The sequence below is a fragment of the Accipiter gentilis genome, unplaced genomic scaffold, assembly GCF_929443795.1.
Source record: "Accipiter gentilis unplaced genomic scaffold, bAccGen1.1, whole genome shotgun sequence".
Classification (NCBI taxonomy): domain Eukaryota; kingdom Metazoa; phylum Chordata; class Aves; order Accipitriformes; family Accipitridae; genus Astur; species Astur gentilis.
The window spans coordinates 94,423-117,502 of NW_026060824.1; the positions used below are offsets into that span (position 1 = coordinate 94,423).

Here is a 23,080-nt window from a genome sequence, read left to right on the forward strand (position 1 = left end):
GTGGCGGTGGCCGGTGGAGGCAGGTCGGTGGTTGTCCACTGGATGTGGTAGAGCCGGGGGTCGAAGAGGCGGTCACATGGAGCCCTCTGCAGACCTGTGTGGGTGAGGGGGAGCCGTGCTGGGCCGAGGGAACTGTCCAGGGGCACCTGCCGAGCCGGCCCCGATGGCCGACATCCCCCAGCTCTGGGCCAGGGGCGTGGGGAGCTTGTGGCCGGGGCGATCCCCACGGGGTGAGCCGCTGTGCCGGTGGGACGGGGTTGCAAATCGGGGATGGAGACTCACATCGGGGAGGTGAAAGGGGAGAGGTGGCCCCAAATATTTGGGGAATTCTCTGCAGATGGGTTTTACTGGGCACGCGCCGCCCAGGCGAGGGCAAGGATGCTCACCGGGGCTTGCTGAACCCCCATGCGAAAAGTGCCGGGGGAACGGGTGTGATGGGGATGGCGAAGGTGCCAAAGCAGACTGGGGTGCCATACCTGCTGGTGGTGCCTGGGGGGCCCGGGGTGCAGGGAAGGGCTGCTCCCACGCAGGCAGGCGGCACAGGTTGGCCGAGCCTGAGAGAATGAGACAGGAGCGATGGCCGGCGGTCACCTCTGCTCTTGCCCCCCAAGAGCGTCCCTGGGCTGCCGGGGTTGGGGTTGGTCCCTACCTCGAGGGTAGAAGGTTTTGGGGAGCACGAATGGCTGGAAAAGCTGGGGTGCCGGGGGGCCCAAGGGCCCAGGCAGTGGGAGCTGCCTTGGTGGCTGCGCCATGGTCCCTTCTGGCTGTTGGCTGCCAAGGACTCTTTGGTGTCTCCCCGGAAGGAATGCGGGGGCTCCCTGTGTTCCGCCCCACCCCAAGAGCCTCCCCAGCTCCTCCTGGGGGGGAAAGGGTTAAGGGAGGCTGGGGTGCTCCCAGGGCCTACAGGCGGCTCTCGGGGTCTGCGGGTGCAAATGCTCTTTGCCTTCAACAGTATTTTTCCGGTGGGGGAAGAAGAACAAGTTGATTCAGCCGAGCCGAGTGGGCACCAAGCTGCAGCCGCAGGCTCCTTGCGCCAGATGGCAAATGCGTTTGTGACCGTTGCCTGCGCTTCTGTTCGCTGCGTTGACCGGAGCGAGGTAGAAATAGGAAAAAGGACGTCGAGGGCGTGAAGGAAGGTCACGCGGTGTCGCTCGGTGGCACGCTTTCCCCCAGCCCTCGCTCCAGTAGTGCTGTCAGGTCTTTCAGTCTCCTGCTGGGAAAAGCAGCAGCTCTGGATCCCCCTGGGATGGGGCGGCGCTTTCCCTGGGTGCATGACACCCAGGAGGAGACGGTACCCGCCGCCGCGTGCTCCCTGAAAAGGACTGGATTCTGCCCAACGTCCGGTGTCGGGGCGCTGGGGCTGTTTGCGCTCTACGGGATCCCAGGGATGGGGTTAGTACATCCCCTCCTCGTGCTTGGAGGATTCGGCGCTAGCAAGGACACCCCAAGGGTACCAAGGACACAGGCCTCTCGCTCCCGCTGTGTGAACAGTGTGTGGCCTGGGGGAGTCGGGACAACTGCCGTGAACCGGAGGCCAAAGATCTCTCCTGGCCTGTATCCTGGTAATCAAAGAGATTGCGCTCTGTTCGTGAGGCACCTCTGGCTGCAAGATTGTGCAAGGCCATGTGCTGCGTAACTTGTGGCAGGGACCGATGCTGGGGGCATGAAGGCAAGCGCGCTTCTAAAAGCATAAAACTCCGTTTCATTTCAGAGCGCAGCTGAGCGACCCCACTCCTCAAGACTCTGCCATCTGCACCGACCACTGTGGCTGGGACCGGGCAGTGCTGCACATCCCAAAGGCCACCAAGTCACACCCGTGTCCCTGCTGCTTTGCCGGGAGCTTCTGCAATGCAAGCTATGTTCTGGGGGCTGATCTCTTGGACTGCAGCTACTGCATCCCTGACTGGCAGCTGGCCAGGAGGGTTGTGTCCCAGGTGGAATTCCACCTCTCTGACGAGAACCTGGCCAAGGATGCTTTCCTCCTGAAACATGTCCAGAAGAACAAGATGGCCTTCGTCAGCATCAAACCGCTGACGTCCTTGAAGAAGGTAGGCAGCGCGTTGCGTTGGCCAGCCGGGGTGGGAAGTGGCCTCCACGTGGAGGATGCCTGGGTGTCTGGGTGTGCTCTGGCTGTCCGCGGTGAGGTGTACGGGGAGGTCCAGGCTCTGCTCAGGCTGCCTGTGTCCCGGCAAAGCGCTGGTGGTGCAGAGCTGGGTCCTGCTCTCTGCCTTCAACGTGCTGCAGCAGTTCTCCACCCAGGGAGGGTGGCTGGGGAAGCGGTGAGCAGTCCTCAAACCCCAAGCCCAGGGCTGGGTTCGCCTCTTCTGCCCGTGGTTCCCCCAGGCTGCTTTGAGAGAGGAGAGCTCGTCCTCCAGCGCTGAGGCTCCTTTACGTTTGGGTTTGGGGCTTTCTCTTTTCTTTTGTTTTTCCTCCTCCTCTTGAGCAGAATAACCCTCTGTGGCCCCCGAGAGCTGCGGGCGGTGGCGGTGCAGCTGCTCAAGGGGACGGAAAAAAAAAGGAGTTTCTGCCGGCTGTCCCCGCAGGGAAGGGACCCGCAGCCGCCGGGGGTCTCTCTCCCTCCCTCCCTCCCTCCCAGCCTGGCATGGGTGGCGGGCTGCGACACAGTCCTGCCCGGGCGTTCTTGGCAGCCCCCGGGGCAAGAGGCCCTGGAGGGAGCTTCAGGGAGGTCGGCAGTGGCGTTTCCAGCGCAGACGCGTCCCGTTGGCTCTCCTGCTTTCTTCCCTCGGCTGGGAGAAAGGAGGACGTCCTCGACAGCAGGTACCTGTCGGTTGCCTGAAACCAGGTTTCTTCACGCAGGCAGGCAGGCAGGCATGTGTACGGACTTCAAATCGGCAGGTGAGCGTGTTGAAGCTACAGCCTGCAGTTTGGTGCCTGCCGGTAGCAGTGAGTTCCTAGGAGACCCTCAATTCGGATGGGACGGGGGGTGCTGCTCTTTTCCTGCCCTCTTTCACTGACCGTGAAAGCGGTCGCTTCCAAGGGGCTACTGCGCTTGCACGCGAGTGTAATGGGAGTAATGGGAGCTGTAAAAAGCGCTCCTGTTTCCCTGCCATGTGTGGATTTCGTGCTTCAGTGGGAAAAGAGGCTGGTTTTACTGACGGTGTTTTGAAATTTTATTTAAAGTGTTCAGCTGAGAAGCTCTCGAGCCTTTGTAGTGGTTTAACCCCAGCCGGCAGCTAAGCCCCGCACGGCTGCTCGCTCGCTGCCCCGCAGTGGGAGGAGGGGGAGGATCGGAAGGGTGAATCAACTCGCGGGTTGGGATAAAGATGGTTTAACAAGTAAAAGCTTTGCACGCGAGCAAAGCAAAGTCAGGAATTCAGTCACTGCTTCCCATTGTCTGGCAGGTGTTTAGTTTGCAGGAAAGCAGGGTTCCATCACGCCTAACAGTTACTTGGGCATGTCCCCCCTTCCTTCTTCTTCCCCCAGTTATATTGCTGAGCGTGACATCCTGTGGTCTGGAATATCCTTTAGGTCAGTTGGGGTCACCTGTCCCAGTTTTGTGCCCCCCCCCTCCCCCCCCGCCCCAGCTTCTTGTGCGCCCGCAGCCGACTCCCTGGTGGGGTGGGGTGGGGTGAGGAGCAGAAAAGGCCTTGATGCTGGGTAAGCACTGCTTTCAGCACAAATCCAAAACGTAGCCCCGTGCAAGCTACTGTGGGGAAAATTAACTCTCTGCCAGTCAAAACCAGCACAGCCGTGGAGCTCTGTACGCAAAGTATGTCCTTCTTTCTTGGGCTGTCTGCTGGTAGCAATGTGCCTTTTGCTGGCCTGGCAATCTGGCGCTCAAGTGTGGATGTGGAAAGAGTCTTTGGAAACTCTCAGTGGCAGCAGTTGTTTGTTGTGCTCTTGGGATTTTTTCTTTCACAAGGTTCCCCTTGCGCTGCCACTCCTCTTTGCGACGTGTTTGTGACAAACCTGTCCTCTTGTTTGGAAAGAAGAGCGTGCCTCTGCTGCAGGCAGAGGGGCTGAGCAGGCCTTTTAGGATAACTGCTGCTCTCAGTTTCTAGAAGGCACTGTAGTGGCAAGCCTGAGAAAGGAGAGCGAAGGGAGAGTGTTTTAGTCTGTGGTACTGCTGGCATGCAAGGCAGAGAAAGGAAAGCGGCCTTTGGGTGTGCAGGGGACAATGAATAGGAGGGTTGTGGGAGGTAACAGTTGTGTGGTAAGGCTGCAATGGGAAGTTTGAGTTAGCAGCCAGCAAAGTAACTAAAGCACAGGGTGCTGAGCAGCCTGGTCAGCTGGGGAGGATGTAAAACAAGTGAGGAGGATGGTCCTTTAGAAGTGAAAAAGAGACTTTCCCTGAGGGTATTGCCCTGGAGGAATCTGCTTGTGTCTGCTAGTCAGGCAGACAGAGATGGGCAAGTGCTTTTGTGAGTGGGCAAAACCTTGACCAGCTCAGTTGAGGAGCTCTGGAGCTTTTAGTTTGAGAGGGGACTGGGAATTGCCGGAGGCTGGGATCTGTAATAATTCCAGAAGTTTGAGCTGCTCTGAAAAAGGAGCTGGAGCTGCTTAGGTGTAAGGGTTGTATTTTTAAGCAGGTGCCTCTAGATTGGGTCCTGCTGAAGGAGTGTTCTGTAGGGCTCAAACTTGGTCTGAAACTTTATGAGTTGTTGTTGGTGTCTCAGCCTCTGATAAAAAATGAATAATGATAGTATTCATAAGTATTAATAAAAAAGCAGCGGCTCAGCATAATCTGGCTCCCTGTGTATGTTGTTGCAAGGCTGTGATCATCATCAGACAGCAGTTCAAGGTTGATGCCCTCAGAGGCTTTTGGAAAATGTTCTGAACTGTTGAGGTGAAGTCTCTTTTCAGGTGGTGGCACCCGTGCAGAAACTAGGACTGAGATCCTTTTGAGCCAGGAAGTATCCCTGCATCAGAGGAACAGAACAGTGTCGTGGCATCCCGAAAGGGCTGTTTTCATGCCAGTGAGGTTGCAGCAGGGCTAAAATGCCATAGGCAATGACTCAAGCCTCTGCCTAGAGAGTGGTTTTATGAGTGTGAGTGAATTTGCTTTGGCAATGAGATGTGCACAGGCATTGCCAGGGCCTGGCTTTACTCTGGAAGTGACTGTTGTTAGCTGCTGCAAAATTGAAGAGACTGTGCTATGAACACCACGCCAATTAGGCTGTCTCCAGACCTGAAGCTGCATTAAATCTCGTGCCACACTAGTCTCCTTTTTCCTTTGGAGAAGTAGGCCGAGTCTTTGAAATTCTGCTGCATGACTTTATTTTGGGATGAATTGAAACGCAGTTGTTTCTTTAGCTTTGCTTATTAGCATTCTGCTGGAATAGCGTCAGATCTAGGAGGATTAACCTTCCTCCTTGTTTTGTTCTCTGTGTTGATTTTGGAGAGGAAGGTGTGTTGTCTGTCTTGTGGTGTCGTGTGGTGTTCAGAAGATGCTTGAAATGTTGCTCTTGTCTGTGACCAAGCTCTTTCCCTCAGCGTAATCCCTTTGGACAGCGCTGCCAGTAGTGTGCGTACGTTTCTGAGCAGCCTGCAGGTGTTTGATCTCCTGATGGTAGAGAGAGCACTGCATTTGTTTGAGTTTGGCAGCCTGTCATCGCCCCTTGCTTTCTTCCATTCTTTCCACCCTCTTCTCCTCATTGCCGCTTCAGCATCCCTTCCTGAATCGTACTTTTGTGTCCCTGGTGATTCATGAAGACTTCATGACCACAGCGTGAGTCTTGGGTGGGTGATATCTGTCCTTCTGCTGTGGCGTGCTGTGTAACTCCTTTCATTAACGTGTTCCATATTAAGCGAGGAGAGGGCCTTTCTGAAGAGGAAGGAGAGTTCTCATCTCTGACCGAGTTCTGGCTGGGGCCCCTGAATGTGGAGGATATGAGAATGGCTGGCTGGGGCCCCTGAATGTGGAGGATATGAGAATGGCTGCCTGCCAGACCATATACCAGAGAACACTTGCATGCCGTAATTCCTTACACTCCACCCTATTTCCTTATTTCCAAGTGACACTTGTGCGACATTTGTTTACTTCTGAATGGGTTCAGCTTTCCTTTGAGACTTTCTCTCCCTGTGCATTTTATTGTTGGCCGATACCTGGCAGTGAACAACTTTTGAGAAGCTGGCTTACAAAAGATGTAGTTAATAGTTGGGAAGCTGTGGAAGCCGAGGGACGTTCTTTTAATGACGCCATTACTTTGTGGCCAAGCTTGGTGACAGCTGATGAGTTCTGTTGTTGTCATCTTCTTCCTGAGACAGAAGAAAGCCCCTGCCGTTCCCGAGGAAATGAGACCAATATACTGCCTGTTTAAAAATGCTCCTGTTAGTTAAGTTGAAACAAATCTTCAGAGTACAGTAGTAGCATTGCAAATATTATTGAAGAAAATGTGCTGATTGTAACTGATACAGAAAATTATTGGTTAATTTCTCTTTCTTTTTCAATTTTGAAAATACTGAAAGGTATTCCTAGAAAAAGTTTCCCGTTTATAAAGCAGGCGTTTGTTGGGGCTGAATTACAGTTCCTTTGTAACTGAATTGGGTCAATATTCCGAAAAAGGGGAATATGTTTATTTTTGAAACAGGTCAATACTGCATGTGTTGTGCTGGCAAGGAGGAGGCTTCTTAAATGTAGAACTTGTTAAATTTAAAAGCACACCTCCACTCTCCATAGTATTGCTTCTATGTTAATTCAGGGTTAAGATATTCGTTCACTTCAGTTTCTGTGAATCTGTTAGGGCAGCGTGCTCTAAGGTGATGGGAGGGAGCAGGGGGAAGAAGGGGAGGAGGAAAAGCAAAATATCTGGAATCTGCTCTGACTCCTGCAAACTGTAATGTTATTTTTTTTTCCCAAGCCTGAAAACTGTACTTGGCGGTGGGATTGTGGCTATCTTGTTAATATTCTTCCTTCCTTTCTTGTTTTGGCCTCTCCAGGAAGCGATTCAAGTAATCCTCGGAAATCTTGATGATTTACATCCATTTTCTACAGACCACTATCTTTCTGTGTACCCTTTCTTTCCTACTTGTAAAAGAAAAGGTCCAATGACTTGTATCTGTTGGGCGTTGCTTAATTTGACATTCCTGCCCAGTAGTGCGCAGATCTTTAGCTGGAGTACGACTCCTCTGAGCTTTGCAGTTTTACATTAGCTGAAGATCCTCCTCAGTTGTTGCCTTCACCAGAGAACTGATGTATGTAAAAAGAATGTTTTGCAGTGTTTTCAGATGGCCACCCCTGCGTTCCAAATCTGATTTAGCCAGAGAAAACGAACGTGCATATATAAAGTCCCAGGAAGCCCACGTAATGCGATTGCAAGGAAAGCTAGTGCGTTGTTTCAAAAGGTTAATAAAACGTAAAGCGCTCCTTACAGGCGCAGCAGCGTTGGCCCTCTAGTAGAGAAGACCGCAGTAGTTTTCTTGTAAGGTACATTAGGATTAAGTATTGTAGTTGCTGTAGTGTAAAGGGTTACGGAGAAGTTACTCTCCTGAGGCTGTTGTTGCAGAGAAAAGTAAGTTAGTGGAAGGAGAAGCCTTTTCAGTCCTAAGGTGTGTCAGTTTGTGAATCGGATCAGGCCCTTCGGCATCATCACCTCCCGTGATTCCGAGTGCCCAGGAGTAATGAACACCCGCGTGTTTCTGCCTCCAAGGCATCCCTTTCCAGTCTCGGCAGACTGCGTTATTGCCACCCCTGGTCCTAGCAGGCAAGAACGAGATCATCCTCTTTCTCTGTCAGAAGCTGGTAGGTATGAGAGCAACTTATTCCTGTTACTGCCAGGAAGAGAAAGTAGCCCAGAGCATCGTCAGACAGGAGGCACCCAAACAAAGGAAGCCTCGTTGTTGGTTTGCTTCGCTAAAGCGCAGCCAGTTTTGCCTGCGTGCTTGCGGAGGGTTTGATTCACGAGCTTGTATCTCTGGAACTGGGAAGTCCATCCACCTGCTCAGGCAGCACCGGGCCCTGCGGAGAACTGCAAGCTCAGAGGCCTGGCGTGATGAGTTGTCCTGCAAGTCTGTGTGTCGGGCTCCTCGCTGTAGCATACCTCTTAGTTAATCGCCAGCTGTGGGAGTCCTTGAAGCCAAACTCAAACGAACAATTTCATCCCTTAAAGGAACCGACTGTGTCATCTAGGCAAATCTTGGGCTCCATCTCTGGTCCTCAGGATGCAAATGGAGTAAAAGTATTCATGTTACCTGTTTCTTCCTGAGGTCAGAGGCACGTAAGGAGACTGCTGCCTGGCGTCACGCATTCGTGCAGGCATGAGCTCCTAGGTGTGCGAACTGCACCCCCAGGAAGGAACGTCTGTAACTGTGGTGTTTGTCATGTCAGTTATCTTTTGTCCTCCCATTTTGAACTGTGAAGTGAATGTAATGACGCTAGTCCTGTGAATCCTAGTCCTTTTCAGGTTTAAAAATAATATTTAAAAGAATTACTTTTTAGTTAGGAAAGCTGATGAGGTTTTCTTCACAGGGTTGGGAGAGCCTGGCATGTTGTTTTTTGCGGGAAGATGTCAGGACTGAAGCCAGATGCAGTTAAGGAAACACAATGCTATGAATGCAAGCAACTGATGGGAGAGTGTCACCTGGATGAGTGTTTCTTGTAATGTGTTACTAGCGTATGGTGTCTCCTCACATCTTATTTCTCTGCTCTGTAGTTCGATGTGTCACTTGTTCAGCTGCTGCTGCTCATTAAATATAAATCTCCATTGGCAGGAGCAGTTACAGGGTCGTGGATCTTGGGCCAAGATCCTCAAAACCCCCTAGCTATGCGAGGTTTCCCTGCCGCACGTGCACTGCCTTTGTGTCCTGACGCTCTGTTTCTCCAGGAATGTCGGTATTTGCGTGGGGAGTTTCAAGGACCTGCCTGTGGACGCGATGGCCCCTACACCCCTGACGTGTTCTTCTGGTGCTGCATCCTCTTCTTCGCCACCTTTGCCCTGTCAAGCTTCTTGAAGAAGTTTAAAACCAGCCGCTACTTTCCAACCAGAGTAAGTAGAAGATGGTGGCCAGTGTCCATCTCCGCACTCGTTTCCCAAAATGGCTTTCCTGGAGCACTAAGCAGTATTTGCCCTGCCTTGGTCAAGCTGGGAAACGTTGCCCTTGCAGGCCAAGCTCTCCAAGAGCTTGGATGTCCCACACTCATTTCCATGAGTGCAAAATCATCGTAGCGTTTCCCACCTGCCTCGTGACCTGCCCCAGATTGAAGATTTTGGGGGTTTGATTTTTTTTTATTTTATTTCTTCTCCTCAGGTAGTAGGAAGTCAGGTTTCCCAAAGTTTTGGGGATTGGGGTTTTCGGTTTGGTTTTTTTACCCTACCTTCTGCGCATTATGTGCTCGAGTGGAAAGTAGATTCGAATGAGGAGCTTCCTTTTGAGGACTAAAGGATGCCTCAGTGCCTTGTTGCCATTGTAGCTGTGAGTGTAGCTGTAGTGTCAGACATGTGTTTTCTTATTTTTAATATTATTATTATTATTTTTAGATTTTGACTTAAACCAACCCTTGTTGGCCTAGTTAAGCTTTTTTTTATTGTGTGACACCAGATCTCACAGGGACAAACACAGCAGCAGTATCTAAGCAAGGGATCAGGCTGCATGTGCTCAGAGGGGTGGTGGGATTTGGTTAAGCAGCCTTAATGTTGTGGATGTCCGCAACTCTTGCATCTCACGTTACGGCCCTGTTTGCCATGCCCCTCTCACCTCTGGTTTCTCGCCCCAGGTACAGTCCACAGTGAGCGACTTTGCTGTTTTCCTCACCATCGTCATCATGGTGCTCCTTGACTTTGTGGTTGGGATCCCATCGCCGAAGCTCCAGGTCCCCCATGCGTTCAAGGTAACGGGATGTTTTGGCACGGTGGGGGTGCCACAAGGTGATGGCGGGGCAGGGCAGGGCTGAGTCTGGAGGAGATGCTGGTGGTGTGACCATCTCCTCTTCCACCTCCAAGTGCCTTTCTTCCTCCTGGAAACGAGAAGATGGCCCCAAAACTAGATACCTACAGGGGAAGTATCTAGAGGTGCTTGCAAAGAGGAGACTGGCACTGCTGAAGCCCCCGGGAGAGGGGGACATGAAGCCAGGGCTGGGAGGTGCTCTGACACAAGGAGGGAGGGGAAAATGAAAGCCAGTGGAGTGCCTGGGCTGGGAGAAAATGCTGATGTGTGGGCTTTGTTGCAGCCTACCAGAGACGACCGCGGGTGGTTCATCAACCCCATAGGACCCAACCCTTGGTGGACGGTGTTGGCTGCGCTCGTCCCAGCTCTGCTCTGCACCATCTTGATATTCATGGACCAGCAGATCAGTGCCGTTATTGTGAACAGGAAGGAGCACAAGCTGAAGGTAAGGGCCTGCGAGAGATGACTCCAGCCCCTTCTGGGCTGCAGGTCTGGGGGAAGCTGTTATTCCCAATGCTTTCTGAAGGCATTGGTTTGGGACAAGGTCCGGCTGCGTGGCAGGATGCTCTCCTGGATTAACGATGATGCAGGGAGCAAGTGACAGGGCAGTTCAGATGAGCAACCTTTTGGAGGAGCAAATTAATCTTGGAGCAATAGAGAAGTGCGTTTTTGTTTTAAAATGGCAGCAGCAGCAGGTGTGGGGAATGAATTGTTTTGATGCGCTGCCAGGGATAACTCAGAGTCACACCTTCCTCACAAGTGGTAGAATTTTCTTTATGAGCGGAAAAAATGGTTTGGTGGTTTTGGGTTGTGGGTTGTTGTATTTTCGAGAAGTATTTATCGCACAAGCTCTGCATATCCATTGTGTCTGAACTCCTGCCAGATTTTCATGCCAGGTGCTTGTGCAAAGCCTGCATACACGCTTGCTTGTTTCCATTTCTTGTTTTGAATTCTGAAGAAGTTGACTTGTGCTCGAGCAGGGTTTGAGTCTGACTTGCGACGTTATCCTTGCTCTTGTGCTATGGGATGCTCTGTTTCTTGTTTTCCTGCCTGCAGAAAGGATGCGGGTACCACCTGGACCTTTTTGTGGTGGCCGTGATGCTCGGGGTGTGCTCCGTGATGGGGCTGCCCTGGTTTGTGGCTGCGACCGTCCTGTCCATCACCCACGTGAATAGCCTCAAAGTAGAGTCTGACTGCTCAGCTCCAGGAGAACAACCCAAGTTTCTGGGGATACGAGAGCAGAGAGTCACTGGCTTGCTGATCTTTGTGCTCATGGGCTGCTCCGTCTTCTTCACTTCTGTGTTAAAGGTGAGAGGAAAATGCAAACCACCCAACAACTGCGAGCTTGTTGGAGGTTACAGCAAAACAGTCCCCTCTCTGCAGGCCTGAGTAGTTAGTTGTGGAGCGGAGGAGGAGGAGGTGATCCCAACCCTTGGGGCTTGACCCACGGTGGGAACCAGCCTCAGTTAGGCTTTGCAGCCCTTCAGGCCCCCGTTTGGTGTGCTCGAGGCGAGCAAGCAACGCAACTGCTTGAATTTTTGGGTGTCTTTCAGGCCCGCCCATGTTTATGGGTTACAGTTGAGCATTTTCAGACGAGCACATCTGCTCTGTTTCAAACAGGCAGCCCTTTAGTGGCTGCAATTTGCTCCCCAAATGCCCCGGAGCAGCCGTTCCCAGGAGCTAAATACACTGAGGTCATCCCCGTGGGCTTCCTTGCACGTTCCTCCCACAAAGTAATCTCGTCTCTAGGCTAAAAGGAGGCCTGTGGCCTTTGCCTGTTGCCCCAAGAATAGGCAGAAGTGTTTCTTCTACCGCCAGAGAATGCGGCATAGGGTAGCACGGGTGAAATCGCCTATTTTCCTCCAACCTTTCTGGAAAATAGGATTATTCTGAGGAGAGGTAACTCCCAAGTTCAGCCTAAAGCAGAGCCTTAGCTCACTCGTGCGCACAAAATGGCAAAAAAATGGTTAAAATCTGACCCATCTCTAAGCCTGAATGGAAGCTGGAAAGCTTCAAGCAATTTTAGGCAGTGCCTGTGGAAGAGGGTGGTAATACTGAAAATGCAATACAGAAAAAGAAACGATTGCATTCTTTCTTTTTTTTTGCTTCCCCCCCCCCCACCCCCCCACCCCAGTTTATACCAATGCCTGTGCTTTATGGCATCTTTCTCTACATGGGTGTGTCGTTGCTCAGAGGAATTCAGGTACGGACTCTTTTACAGCGTGCAGCATGTTGGCTCCCTGGTATTTTGTCTCTGTAGCAGCAGGGAAAAAAGCAGTGGCATGGGAAAAACTTCTCACAGAGCAAGCAATGAAACTCTTTTGTGTAAGAAAAAGATTGGTGGAGGCACAGGAGGTATATAGGGCTGGGAGGACCAGGCAAGTTCAGCGCTCTCTGTTGCAGGGTTTAGGGCAGGTCAGTGTTTGGTTACGTGAAAGCGGGGGAATTCAGTGCAAAGTGAAGGCATTTTTGTTTCAGTTGGAGGATTCCCATTAAAGCCATGCAGATGTTTTCAGTTATCCTTGGTGTGCTTCAGGCATTCAGTATCTCTAGACCAGCAAGCTGAGGTGAAGGTCACAGTCAAGGGGAGTTTGGTGGTGTTAAGTCTGTGTGCGTACGTGCGTGTGGGGGTGTGGGTTTGTAGTGGTAGAGGGACTGCTACTGCTTTATCATTCAGTGCTCTTCTTTTAATACCTAATTCCTCCTCTTTTTTTTTTCCTCTTTTTTCCAAATGTAAACTGGGAATGTCCAAAATAAATTTTCTGTTATAGTTGATGCATTCTCCACTTTCTTCTTGATCACGACCAGGTTTTTGGTCTGGTTTGGGGTCCTGGCTTTAATTCACTCTTATGTCTCTTACTGGTACGAGAGGGATGCCCTCTGCGGCAGGGCAGCATAGAGAGCGTCCGAGCAGTTGGCCTAAGGTGAAAGAAAAGCATTTGCTCCCTGCGCTCCAGTTTTACCTCTCTTGGTTGGTTTGTTTTTTGTTGTGGTTTTTTTTTTTGCTTTGGCTCTGCCATCAGCCTGGGAGCTGCGAAATGCAGAACTGCCACCTTCTTGTCCCCTGGCTGTAAACTGCATCTAAGGGAGCACTTCAGGTATTTGATTTTGAATACACTGTATGGTCACAGGAGTGGCCAGATGAGACCTGGGGCTCTGTGTCCCTGGGCTGCTCCCTCTGTTGTTTCTCCGCTTTCCTTCTGTATTGGATCTGGCTGAGTTGGAGTTCCTTTACCCCACAGCAGCCCTCGTAGTGCTGTGCTCTGTACTGGTAGCTAGAAAGCTGTTGATAACACAGCAGTGTTTTGGCCATGGCTGAGCAGTGCTGGCACAGCATCAAGGCTGTCTCTCTAACATTCCCCCGCTCCCCAGTAGGCTGGGGGTGGGCAAGATCTTGGGAGGCGACGTAGCCAGGAAGAAGAGGCATCTAGGTAGCAAGTAAATCTTAGGTCCCTTCAGATGCTGGGGACCCTGCGTTCATGCAGCATTGGGCAGACCCCAGATGGATTTTCCCTTGGCACACTGTACAGATCCTGCCTGTGGAGAAGTTCCTCCTTTTGGTCATTCACGGTGTTATACAACTTTTCTTAGAAGAAAACATCTCTATGCATAAAGGATGTTCACGCGCGGACTTCTTGCTGCACTTTAGGTAACGGCAGGGCCGCGCAGGTGGCGTAATCGCTGGTACCAAGCAGGAGCTGCCTGGAGGCTCCTCTGTTACAGTCAACCAGCTCCATTTATCCTGCGGCCAAGGGACATGTGTAGGGACGCAGCCTGAAGGCCACGCTGTACGTACAGCGCAGCACAGACCTGCACCCGCTCAGGGTAACTGTTAGGTGGATCCCTAACTCCTGGAGGTACAGTGATCTCCCAGTCAGGATCTCTGCAGCAGGCTGTGAAACTGCACGGTAACTCGGGAACCAGAGAAGGTCCAGATCTGGAGGGGATGGTTAACCACAGGGCCTCACGTTGAACCTCCTCTAAGCTCGTCCTGTGCTTACAGGGTTCTCGAGCCTCTCGGGCATCTCCCAGACTGGCCGGTTACTGCCAGCTCCCTCGTTCCTGTGTTCCCCTCCCTGCCTGCCTGCCCCACTTTGGCCCCTGCAGCAGCACTCAGCTGAGCACCCTCCGTTGCTCCTGGGGAAAGAGCGTCCTCCTTGCTCTCCGTGGCGTTCCCCCAGCACACGGTGCTGTAGCAAGGACAAGGCAGTCAGATACAGACACAGCCTGTTGAACAGAGCGTCCTGCACGCAGTGCTTCCGATAGAGCAGCTCAGGAGCAAGGAGGTGAGCTGGGTGTGCTGCCTCTCACAAAGAGCATTCTACATCGGCGACCTTCCCCGTTGGACCCTCTGCAGCCTCTCTTTTTCCCGGTGTTGTAGGTGTTAGGTTGTGTGGTTAAAGGTTCATCTCCACAAACGCAGAGGAGGACAAAGGAGCAATGGCAGGCAGGGGAACCCCAGTGACCTAGGCAGAGGCAAGGGAGCACCCTGCTGTGGCTTTTGCCAGGGCTGTCACAGGAGAGGGCTCGACCACATTGCCTGGGTATGAGGCTCACCAGACAAGTATTGACTCTCCCTTGCTCACTTCACAGACTGACGGGGGGAATGCGCTTCTGTGGCCATGCCCTGCCTCTGAAGCCCGGCCGTAGACAAAAAACCGGCTCAAACTGTGAAGGTTACCAGGCAACACGTGACTGGGTGCACGTGTGCGGCAAGGTCTGTGCGTGTGAATGTCTGAAACTGAGTTCTGAGCTGTCAAGCAGAAGCCTGCTTCTTGCTACACGCAGCCAGCGTGGGCTGGTTGTAAATTTGGGTAACACCTGGAATAATCAAAAGTGGCGTGTCCCGAATCCTACAGTTAGTAAAGAGCTAGGAGAGAGAAGCCTTAATTTGGAGGCTGATCAGGCATTGTACTGCTCACATAGACAGATTAGGAAAACTGGGGGCGTGGGGTTCCAGAAAGAAGAGGTGGTGTCAAAAAGAAGGGTTCCCAGAAAGAAGAAGGGATCTTGAAGAGAAGCAAGGGACCCAGGAAGGAAAAGGTGAAGATCCTGGCTGGAGGAAATATCCTGGAAGTGGCGGAAGATCTTGGAGACCAGAGAGCCGCGTGGAGACAAGTGCCAGGGGATGCCCAGGGACCTTGACCAGCACCCTGCGAAACTGGTAAGGGCGAGCAGCTGCACAGCAGGAACCAAGGTGACGTTCTGCCTGACCTTCCCGGACCTGCAGTAGCTGGGATAGGGGAGTTGGATCAAGCAACTGCAGGATTCAGTAGGAATGCATTTCACGAAGGTAAAGAGGACACAGCAGTGGCTTGGAAATGCTGGTTGGTTTAATGGTAAAACTGGAATTATTCTGTGAACTGTGCATTCCTTTTAATATGGACTTAATTTAAAATAGCTGCTTTGAAGTTGTTCTGACTTCACCTTAATCGACACCTGCAATCTTCATCATTTTATCTCCTCCAATAGCCAAACCATACCCTGCCCCTCCCCACCCCCTGCAAAAAAAACCCCAAAACCAACCCAGGAAAAGAAAGACTTCAAGGGCAAGCTAGGCAGCAAAGTTGTGCGAGATTGGTCAAACTGCTCAAAGTTTGCCGAGAGATTGGAGCTTGCAATTCAGATGTACGTCGCTCAGCGTGGGGAGGGTAGTACGCACCTTTCACTGGAGTCAGAGGGAAAAACGGGGAGAAGGGAGCTGCAGCGTAAAGAGTAAAGGACGTGACATTCTTAGGAAAACTCTCCTTTTTCTTTCCTTTTCCTTGCTCCTTCGCTTCCAGATCTCCGTGGTCGCAGTTTGTGCTGCCTCACCTCCAGCACAGCGTGCAGAATGAAACGACGGTCACAGAATTCGTCCTCCTGGGGTTCTGCAGCACCCCAGCCCTGCAGCGCTGCCTCTTTGGCCTTTTCTCTGCCCTCTGCTCTGCCACTCTGATGGGAAACGCACTTGTCTTTCTGCTTATCTGCCTGGACTACTGCCTCCACAGCCCCATGTACTTCTTCCTCTGCCACCTCTCCATCGCGGACATCTGCTACGCCTCCAGCAATGTCCCCCGTATGCTAAGGAGCCTCCGTGGACAAGGCAGAACCCCCTCCTTTGCTGGGTGTGGGGCACAGAGCCATCTTTATTTAATCTTTGCACTTACAGCGTGCGTGCTGCTGGCCGTCATGTCTCATGTTCGCTACGTGGCAATCTGCCGTCCCCCGCGCTATGCCCTCATCGTGATCTGGAGGCTGCGCCTCACCCTTGCCACGGTTTTGTGGGCTTTGGCGTTCGTATTTGGTACACTGCAAGCCTCTCTGGCTTTACACCTGCCTTTCTGTGGCCCCTGCGAGGTTGTCCACTTCTCCTGTGAAATTCTTGCTGTCTCAAAGCTGGCCTGCCCTGCCGCTCCTGCCAATAAAGTCCTGATCTTTGCTGTTTGTGTGTGCTTCTTCCTCTTCCCTTTAGCCCTAATCCCGATTTGCTCCCTGGACAGCCTGGCCACCGATCTGTGCATCCGCTCTGTGCCAGGATGGCACGAAACCACCTCCACGTGTGGCTCCCACCCGACCGTGGTGGGTGTCTTTTATGGAAACGCCATCTTTGTGTACGCGGGGCCCGGGAGCGGTGACTCCTCTGGGAGGGAGAAAGTTCTTTCCCGTTTCTACAGTCTCGTCAGCCCCAGTCTGAACCCCGTCATTGACAGTCAGAGGAACAAGCAGGTGAAGGAAGCCTTGCTGGAGCTTCAGAGAAGGAAGAGGGTTTTTCATTCCGTCTAGCTGGCGCTCTAGGCTTTCACCTGTCTCCTGTCTTTCTGCTCTGTCTTCTTGAGCTCTTGGGGTATTTCTCACGGAATGTTAAGTGGTTAAAATGTAACACAAGGCATGGTTATTCAAATGCATTTGTCTGTTGTGCAGTCTGATGAATATCATGACACAAAATGACTCATTCCTTGTATTGAAATAACTAATTCTTGTTCCTCAGATGCAGCCGTCCTAGACGGGTAGTATGTTTCACCGGAACTGTTGACCCACGTGGAAAAAACAGTCTTCTCAGTTCTAGCTAGCAGTCAGGATAAACTACTGTGTGGCAGGGTTTTTTTCTGAATCTACCCATTGATCCAATAAGATATTCTTTTTCCCTACCATATTTGTACCTCTTGTTATCCTCAGGATGCTAGAACTTCAGCTCTACTGTTAGAAAAAAAAAGAGAGAAAACATGATGCTGCTAATGGGCTTTGCCTCTCAGGAGGGTGAACGAGCCTGTGAAGGGTTTTCCTTCTGCACACTTTTGAGCCTGACACCTCTCATGCAGGAATGTTCTCTATTCTGGAGAGTTTTTGCTCAAAGCAGAGCTGGCTTCTGCCCAGGCACTAAGTTTTCCAAGCGGGAAGGGTCTAGGGGTGCGTGGCTTTAAATAGCTGCCTGGATCCGCATCATAGCTTGTGATTTCATAATGGTCCCTATTGTGTCTCTGGAGTTGGTGCACACTGGGTGCCACTTAGCTCCTCCCGTGAGGGCTACTCCATCAGTCCCTGGGGAATCGGGCCCCTGACTGACCTGGAGGTTCAGTTGTCCCCAAAACCCAGTGACTGACGTGAGGATGAACCCAAACGGGGGTTACAAAATGACACTTCTGGAAGAGTTACAGGTAGCGCGGCCGGGGCTCAAAAGTGCAGTTTTGTGGGTTGGGGTTTTTTTTTCCATTTTGGAAATCACTTTTTTAGACAGGAACCTCAAGAACAAAGCGGGAGGTGGGTTTTTTTTTGTCTGAAACACTCATCCCTCTCCTGCTGTATTAAATACGTCCAGACTCTCGTGTTATACAGTACAGGTGATGTTATGGGCTGTTTTATTTGCGTATGGGAAGAAAAACCTCCTACAAGTCCGTGGTTTTAGGGCTGTGCCTGAAGGAGGAGGAGGCACGCAGAGGCGTGATGGCTCGTGGACTCGCGTGGATGCAGGGGTGGGTGATGTCTGGGAGGACGTAAGGGAGCTCTCCACCCCCAGCCTCAACTTTTCCCTTCTTGTCGTTGCTAAACAGAGACATGACGAGGAGGCAGTGATTGACCGGGGAAGAAGGAGCAACGCTGTCAGTATTTGCTATGAGAAGGAGGAGTTGGAAGGTGAGTCTCTGCTGAGATCCTGGTGGAGGAGCCACTAGCCCAGCACGTTTTCCCATTGCACAAAGTCTCTCCAGTGTGCCTTGTTGGGTGTCAAATCATGTGCAGCGAAACGTGCCGCACTTCTCAATAAAGCAACACAGTTATTGTCACATTTTTTACTATTATGGCTTTTTAAACGGAGGGAAAAAGCCTCCCGGGAGGCCACGGTGTGAGTTGTAGCCACGGGGCTCGATAATTCACGGCTTTTTTTCTCGCAGAGGTTGCTCCTGGCTTGGAGAGGTCAGGAGAATCATTTCAGGGCTGCAGACACGGGGCTGTGATTTTCTTTTTTTGTTCTGGAGTTCATTGCAATGGGACTGATTTGATCGTCTCTTGTCGCCTCGTGCCATACAGAGCTTTTGAAAATAATTAGCTCGTGTTGCTGCTTAATGAGCAAGTCTGAGTGTTGTCCAGCCGAAGCTGGAATTTGAGAAGAGGTCCGATACTTTCAGGGCACTTTTAGATGACCCGGAGCCAACACTTGTTGTTGCTGTGTTGTTGCAAAGCTCGAGTAAAATAGGCTTGGAAAAAAGGACGTCCAGTGAAAATAACATTAAGGGAAGCTGGCGTTGCTCCTGGGATTGAACTGTGGCTTAGCAAGGCACCGGCCACCTCAACTATTGCCGCAATGCCGAGAGCGCTGCAAAAAACGCTGCTTTTTCGCAGGCCACCGGACCCTGTATGTGGGCGCGCAGATGCCACTGGTTAGGCAGAGCCACCGGCATCACCGACGCCACAGCCAGAAGCTTCGGGAAGGGGAACGGGAGAAGGAGTCTGCCCCGACAGAGCAGGGCTACCACTGTAAGTCCCACCGCGGCATTCGCTAAACTGGGGGCAACGTGGGCACTGGGGCCTTCTGCAAGCACGTCCCCGTGGCTAGTTTGAGTGAGTTGCTGTTCTTCCGAGGGAAAGTGGCCTTATTGAGCAACACCCTCTTTTTCCCAAGTTTTACTTTCTTTTTTTTTTTTCTTTTTTTTTTCTTTTTTTTTGTTTTTTTAAGTGCAGTTAAATGCATAATGGGTTTAGGCTCGTCTTCCTTAGAGGGATCCTGGCTTTAAAAATGGCAATGTGGGGAAGGAAAGCAGCCCATCCTTATGCAGAGGTGGACCAGATGCTTCTCCTTCTTCACGGCTCTGTGCAAGCCCAGAGAGACGCAGAGGAGAGGGGCCAGCCCGGTGTTTATGGCTGCACTGGTGCTGATGGCCACTTTGCACGTGAGGGTGACAAGCTGTGTTCAGGCGCGGTAACGGGATGGGTCTTTGCCTTCTGCCCCCAGGCTCCCCGTCCCAGCGGGTGCAGTTCATTCTCAGGACCAAGGAGGACGAGCAGCACATCCCTCACCACTTGTTCTCCGAGCTGGATGAGATCTGTGTAAAAGAGGGCCGAGATGCCGAGTGGAAGGAAACGGCAAGGTAAATCCCTGCTGCTTTGGCTGCGGTGGGAGAGGAGTCCCCGCACTGGCAGCGCCCGTGGGCTCTGCTTTCTCCTCTCCAGGACGCGAAGCTTTTGCAGCTGCAGGTGGCGGCACGAGGAGCCTTCTCCTCTTGCCACCCCGTGGCTCTGTCAAAGGGGCTGCAGAGCTGGGGCTGTTTTCGTGCAATGGGGCTGATCGCACCCGATGTCCGCAGGTGGCTGAAGTTTGAGGAGGACGTGGAAGACGGCGGCGAGCGCTGGAGCAAGCCCTACGTTGGCACGCTGTCCTTGCACAGCCTCTCCGAGCTGAGGAGCTGCATCAGCAATGGGTCGGTGCTGCTGGACGTTTGTGCCAACAGCATCGAAGAGATTGCAGGTACCGTGGGCACTGCATCTCTCCGGGAATGGCCGAGCTCAGCTCACCACGGTGCTCTTCACTCCCAAATCAAACCCTGCCCCAATGGCACGTCCTTTTCCAGAAGTGCCACTGTGTTTTTCTCATGAGCTGTTTTTGGATGTAGACTGGGCGTGCAACAGTCGCACTGTTTTTTTATTCCAATATGGGGTCCTTTTGAAAGCAGTTTGTGGAGTTGGAGAAGCCACTAGAGAATATTCTGCAGCCAAAAAGGAGCGTGTGTCAGGGCTTAGCAGGCTGCTCTTAGAAATACGGAGTCTGCGTAAGAGCTGAACCTCCTTAAAGGAACTATTTCTTACGAGCTGTTTCCTCGCATTCTTTGTTTTACTTTTTCCTTAACATCCAGCATTTAAGAGTTTTAAGGCAGAGTTTCTCTGGCGATGACCAAGCAGTGTATTTCTGTGGGGAAGATACTTGAAGTTAATTGCAAAAGCCGCTTTGGAGAAGTTATCTTTGACTGGCAGCAGGTCTCCATTCAGCCCTTTCAAGGGCTGGAGAAGTCGGAGCCGTTCTTAGCATGTTTCTCCCTGGGCTCAGCAAATTGCACTCGATCAGCACGGGAAACTGGGAACGTCTGTGCTATAGATTGCTTATAATTTGGGTAAACGTGTAGAGTCAGAAAGGCCAGGTCGGGCAAGAAAATTGCATTATTTAGAATGGGAAATATTTATCTTAGCGGAATGATGAATAAGCACTTGGATGATGTTTCTTAGCAAAAGAAAATTCTCGTTTTCGCTGCAAAGGCTGAACATTATTAAAAGGCCTTGCTATGCAAGGCTGAGCGGGCATTAGGGTGCAGCCTGTGTGGCACAGCCTTCCCTGGGGGCTTTGGGGGTCGGGACTTGTTGGGGTTTCTGCTCTGATGGCTTTGTTTCCCTTTGCCATCCTCAGATATGATCCTGGCCCAGCAAGAACAGTCCACGGAGTTTGACGAGCACGTGCGGGCGCAAGTTCGAGAAGTCCTTTTGAGGAAGCACCACCATCAGAACGAGAAGACAACCAACCTTCTCCCCGCTGTCTGCTCGTTTGCTGATGTGAGCAAGAGGCAGTCGGACCTGCACCTCCTCTACAAGCCAGGTGAGGGTTTCTGCAGGGCTGTGGCCCCATTAGACTTGCCCAGGCAAAGGAGAAGCGTCCCAGTTGCTCCTTGTCCATCTTTCTGAGTGTCTTTCTTTTTCCTACCAGCCCAAACAATCACCCCTTGTCCTTCTCCCACCGCTGCGGAAGCTAAAGATGGGGTGACCCGTGAGAGCAGAGCTATGGATTTAAGCAAGGTGAGACACTCGTAGCTTTCTTAACGCCTTTAGGGCCAGATTTGCTCTTGCAGAGTGTGCTGCAGAGCGCTGTGGGCTTTGCTTTTGGGGTAATTGCCTGAAAATCGCTTGTCGTGCCCAGGCGGAGCTGCACTTCATGAAGAAAATTCCCACCGGGGCTGAAGCATCCAACGTGCTCGTAGGAGAGCTGGATTTCCTTCACCAGCCCATCGTGGCATTTGTCCGCCTGAGCCCGGCTGTCCTCCTCTCAGGCATGACGGAAGTTCCCATCCCAACAAGGTGCGAATGAGAAGCGCAAATTTCTTCCGTAAAAAAGACACCCAACCAAACATCAAGTTGCAGGCATCAGTTTGGTGTCCCAAGGGAACAAGGCTAGCGGGAGGGGGAGCAAGCACGTTTCCCCCACCCACGTCTCCTCGCCTTCATTTCTCCATTCCCTGCTGTAGCTTTTAAACCCATCGGCCAATTGTAATGAAAGTTGGCCCCCAAATTACATTTGCCGTCTGTTTTGAAGAATTTCAAATTCATCGCGGCATCGCTGAGCCTACGTGTCCCGTCTTGAGCCACGCTCTGGGCTGGGAGCTGCCAGGGCTTTTCTTGGGTGCTCTTGGAGCAAGGACACCTTCTTCTCTCTCTCATTTTGTTTTTCTTGCCCAGGTTCCTGTTTGTTTTGCTTGGACCAGAAGGAAAAGCCCATCAGTACCATGAGATCGGCAGGTCCATGGCCACTATCATGACGGACGAGGTGCGACAAGATGAGATAGCTCTGGGTCATTTTTGCCTTTCTTCAGCTCTCCCTGTCTCTGAAGTAGTGAGGAAGAGGATTTGCTGTCCCAGCTGCCCGCAGCTCTCCAAATAGCCCAGCCCTCTTTCTCACCCCAAAGCAAACACGCAGATTTGCATCACCCCACATCCTGGAGGCTGAAATCCCGCCCGGGGTGCATCCTGCACCTCATCCTTCTCGCCGGGGTCCCCAGCACGCTGTCCCCAGTGGTGGCATCGCCAGGGCCAGTAAAACTTCTCTTGCTCTTTAAGCAGAAGGGTATGGTGTGCCATGGGGGACGGGGGCCTCGTGGGGGAGATGATTACAAGTGCCGTGATGCACAGATTTTTCCTTTTGGGGGAATATTTCCTGCCCTTTCCAGCAGGGAATTTTGGTGAAAAAGCCTTGCGTTTAGCCAAGAGCTTATTGCACTGGTTAGGACATCCGAGCTGGGTTGTCCTCTCACCAGGTTGTCTTCTATTGGCAGGTTTTCCGTGACGTTGCCTATAAAGCCAAGAACGGGGCTGACCTCGTGGCTGGCATCGACGAGTTTCTGGATGAGGTCACGGTCTTGCCGCCAGGAGAGTGGGATCCATCAATCCGAATCGAGCCCCCGAAAAACGTCCCTTCACAGGTGGGTGCCACATCAGCGGGAGGCGTGAGGGGGATGGGCAGGATGGCTGGGGATGCTGTTCAGGGGCCCAAATTCACAAGGTCCCACTCTGACACAGTCACAGAGCCAGACCAGAAGCAAAACAAGCCAGTGGTTACAAGTCCATAGCTTTATCTTACTTCCATTTTAACAGGAAAAAAGGAAGATGCCAGGAGCTCTTGATGACAGTGCTTCTCACAGCACGCTGGAGAAACACAGTGGGCCTGAACTGCAGCGGACGGGAAGGTGGGAGCTGTAATAGTTTGGGGTTTTTTTCTGTTTGCCTCTCAAATCTGAGCATGCACCTTCCCTTCTAGCAGGTCTTTGGGGTTAGCTGGTTCAGTGAAGGGGCTCCACATTGCCAGCTTGGTCCCCTGGGCTGGGCAGGGGGGAGATCTGGGCAGCTGGGCTCAGCCCCAACCATCACCGTTGCACGCAGGTTTTCTTGATTTGGGCTGAAGGAGAGTGCTGCTTTTTAGCCACGAAAGTTACTCTATGCTTGTGATTGCCCTTCTGCAGCAAAGCAAAGTCGACGTGTTCCTCCAAGAGAACAGACTCTCTTCTTTTTC

At 52.0% G+C, this 23,080-nt stretch overlaps 1 protein-coding gene across 1 annotated transcript; it reads left to right on the forward strand.

Moving 5' to 3' along the window:
* Nucleotides 1-270: 270 nt before the first annotated feature.
* LOC126036862 (electroneutral sodium bicarbonate exchanger 1-like) lies at nucleotides 271-22,521 on the forward strand. Its single transcript, XM_049797075.1, has 9 exons — nucleotides 271-305; nucleotides 18,767-18,795; nucleotides 19,271-19,406; nucleotides 19,623-19,783; nucleotides 20,714-20,899; nucleotides 21,008-21,096; nucleotides 21,218-21,375; nucleotides 21,754-21,810; nucleotides 22,494-22,521. The coding sequence occupies exons 1-9, from the start codon at nucleotides 271-273 to the stop codon at nucleotides 22,519-22,521; spliced, it is 879 nt and encodes a 292-aa protein (XP_049653032.1).
* Nucleotides 22,522-23,080: the final 559 nt, after the last annotated feature.

What these genes read in the sequence shown, in the direction of transcription:
- LOC126036862 (XM_049797075.1), top strand. Translation starts at nt 271, where the DNA reads ATGGAGACTCACATCGGGGAGGTGAAAGGGGAGAG. An exon ending in GGGGAGGTGAAAGGGGAGAG is followed by an intron (nt 306 to 18,766) that starts GTGGCCCCAAAT and finishes ACGGGAGAAGGA; the next exon opens with GTCTGCCCCGACAGAGCAGG. An exon ending in GAGCTATGGATTTAAGCAAG is followed by an intron (nt 21,097 to 21,217) that starts GTGAGACACTCG and finishes TGTCGTGCCCAG; the next exon opens with GCGGAGCTGCACTTCATGAA.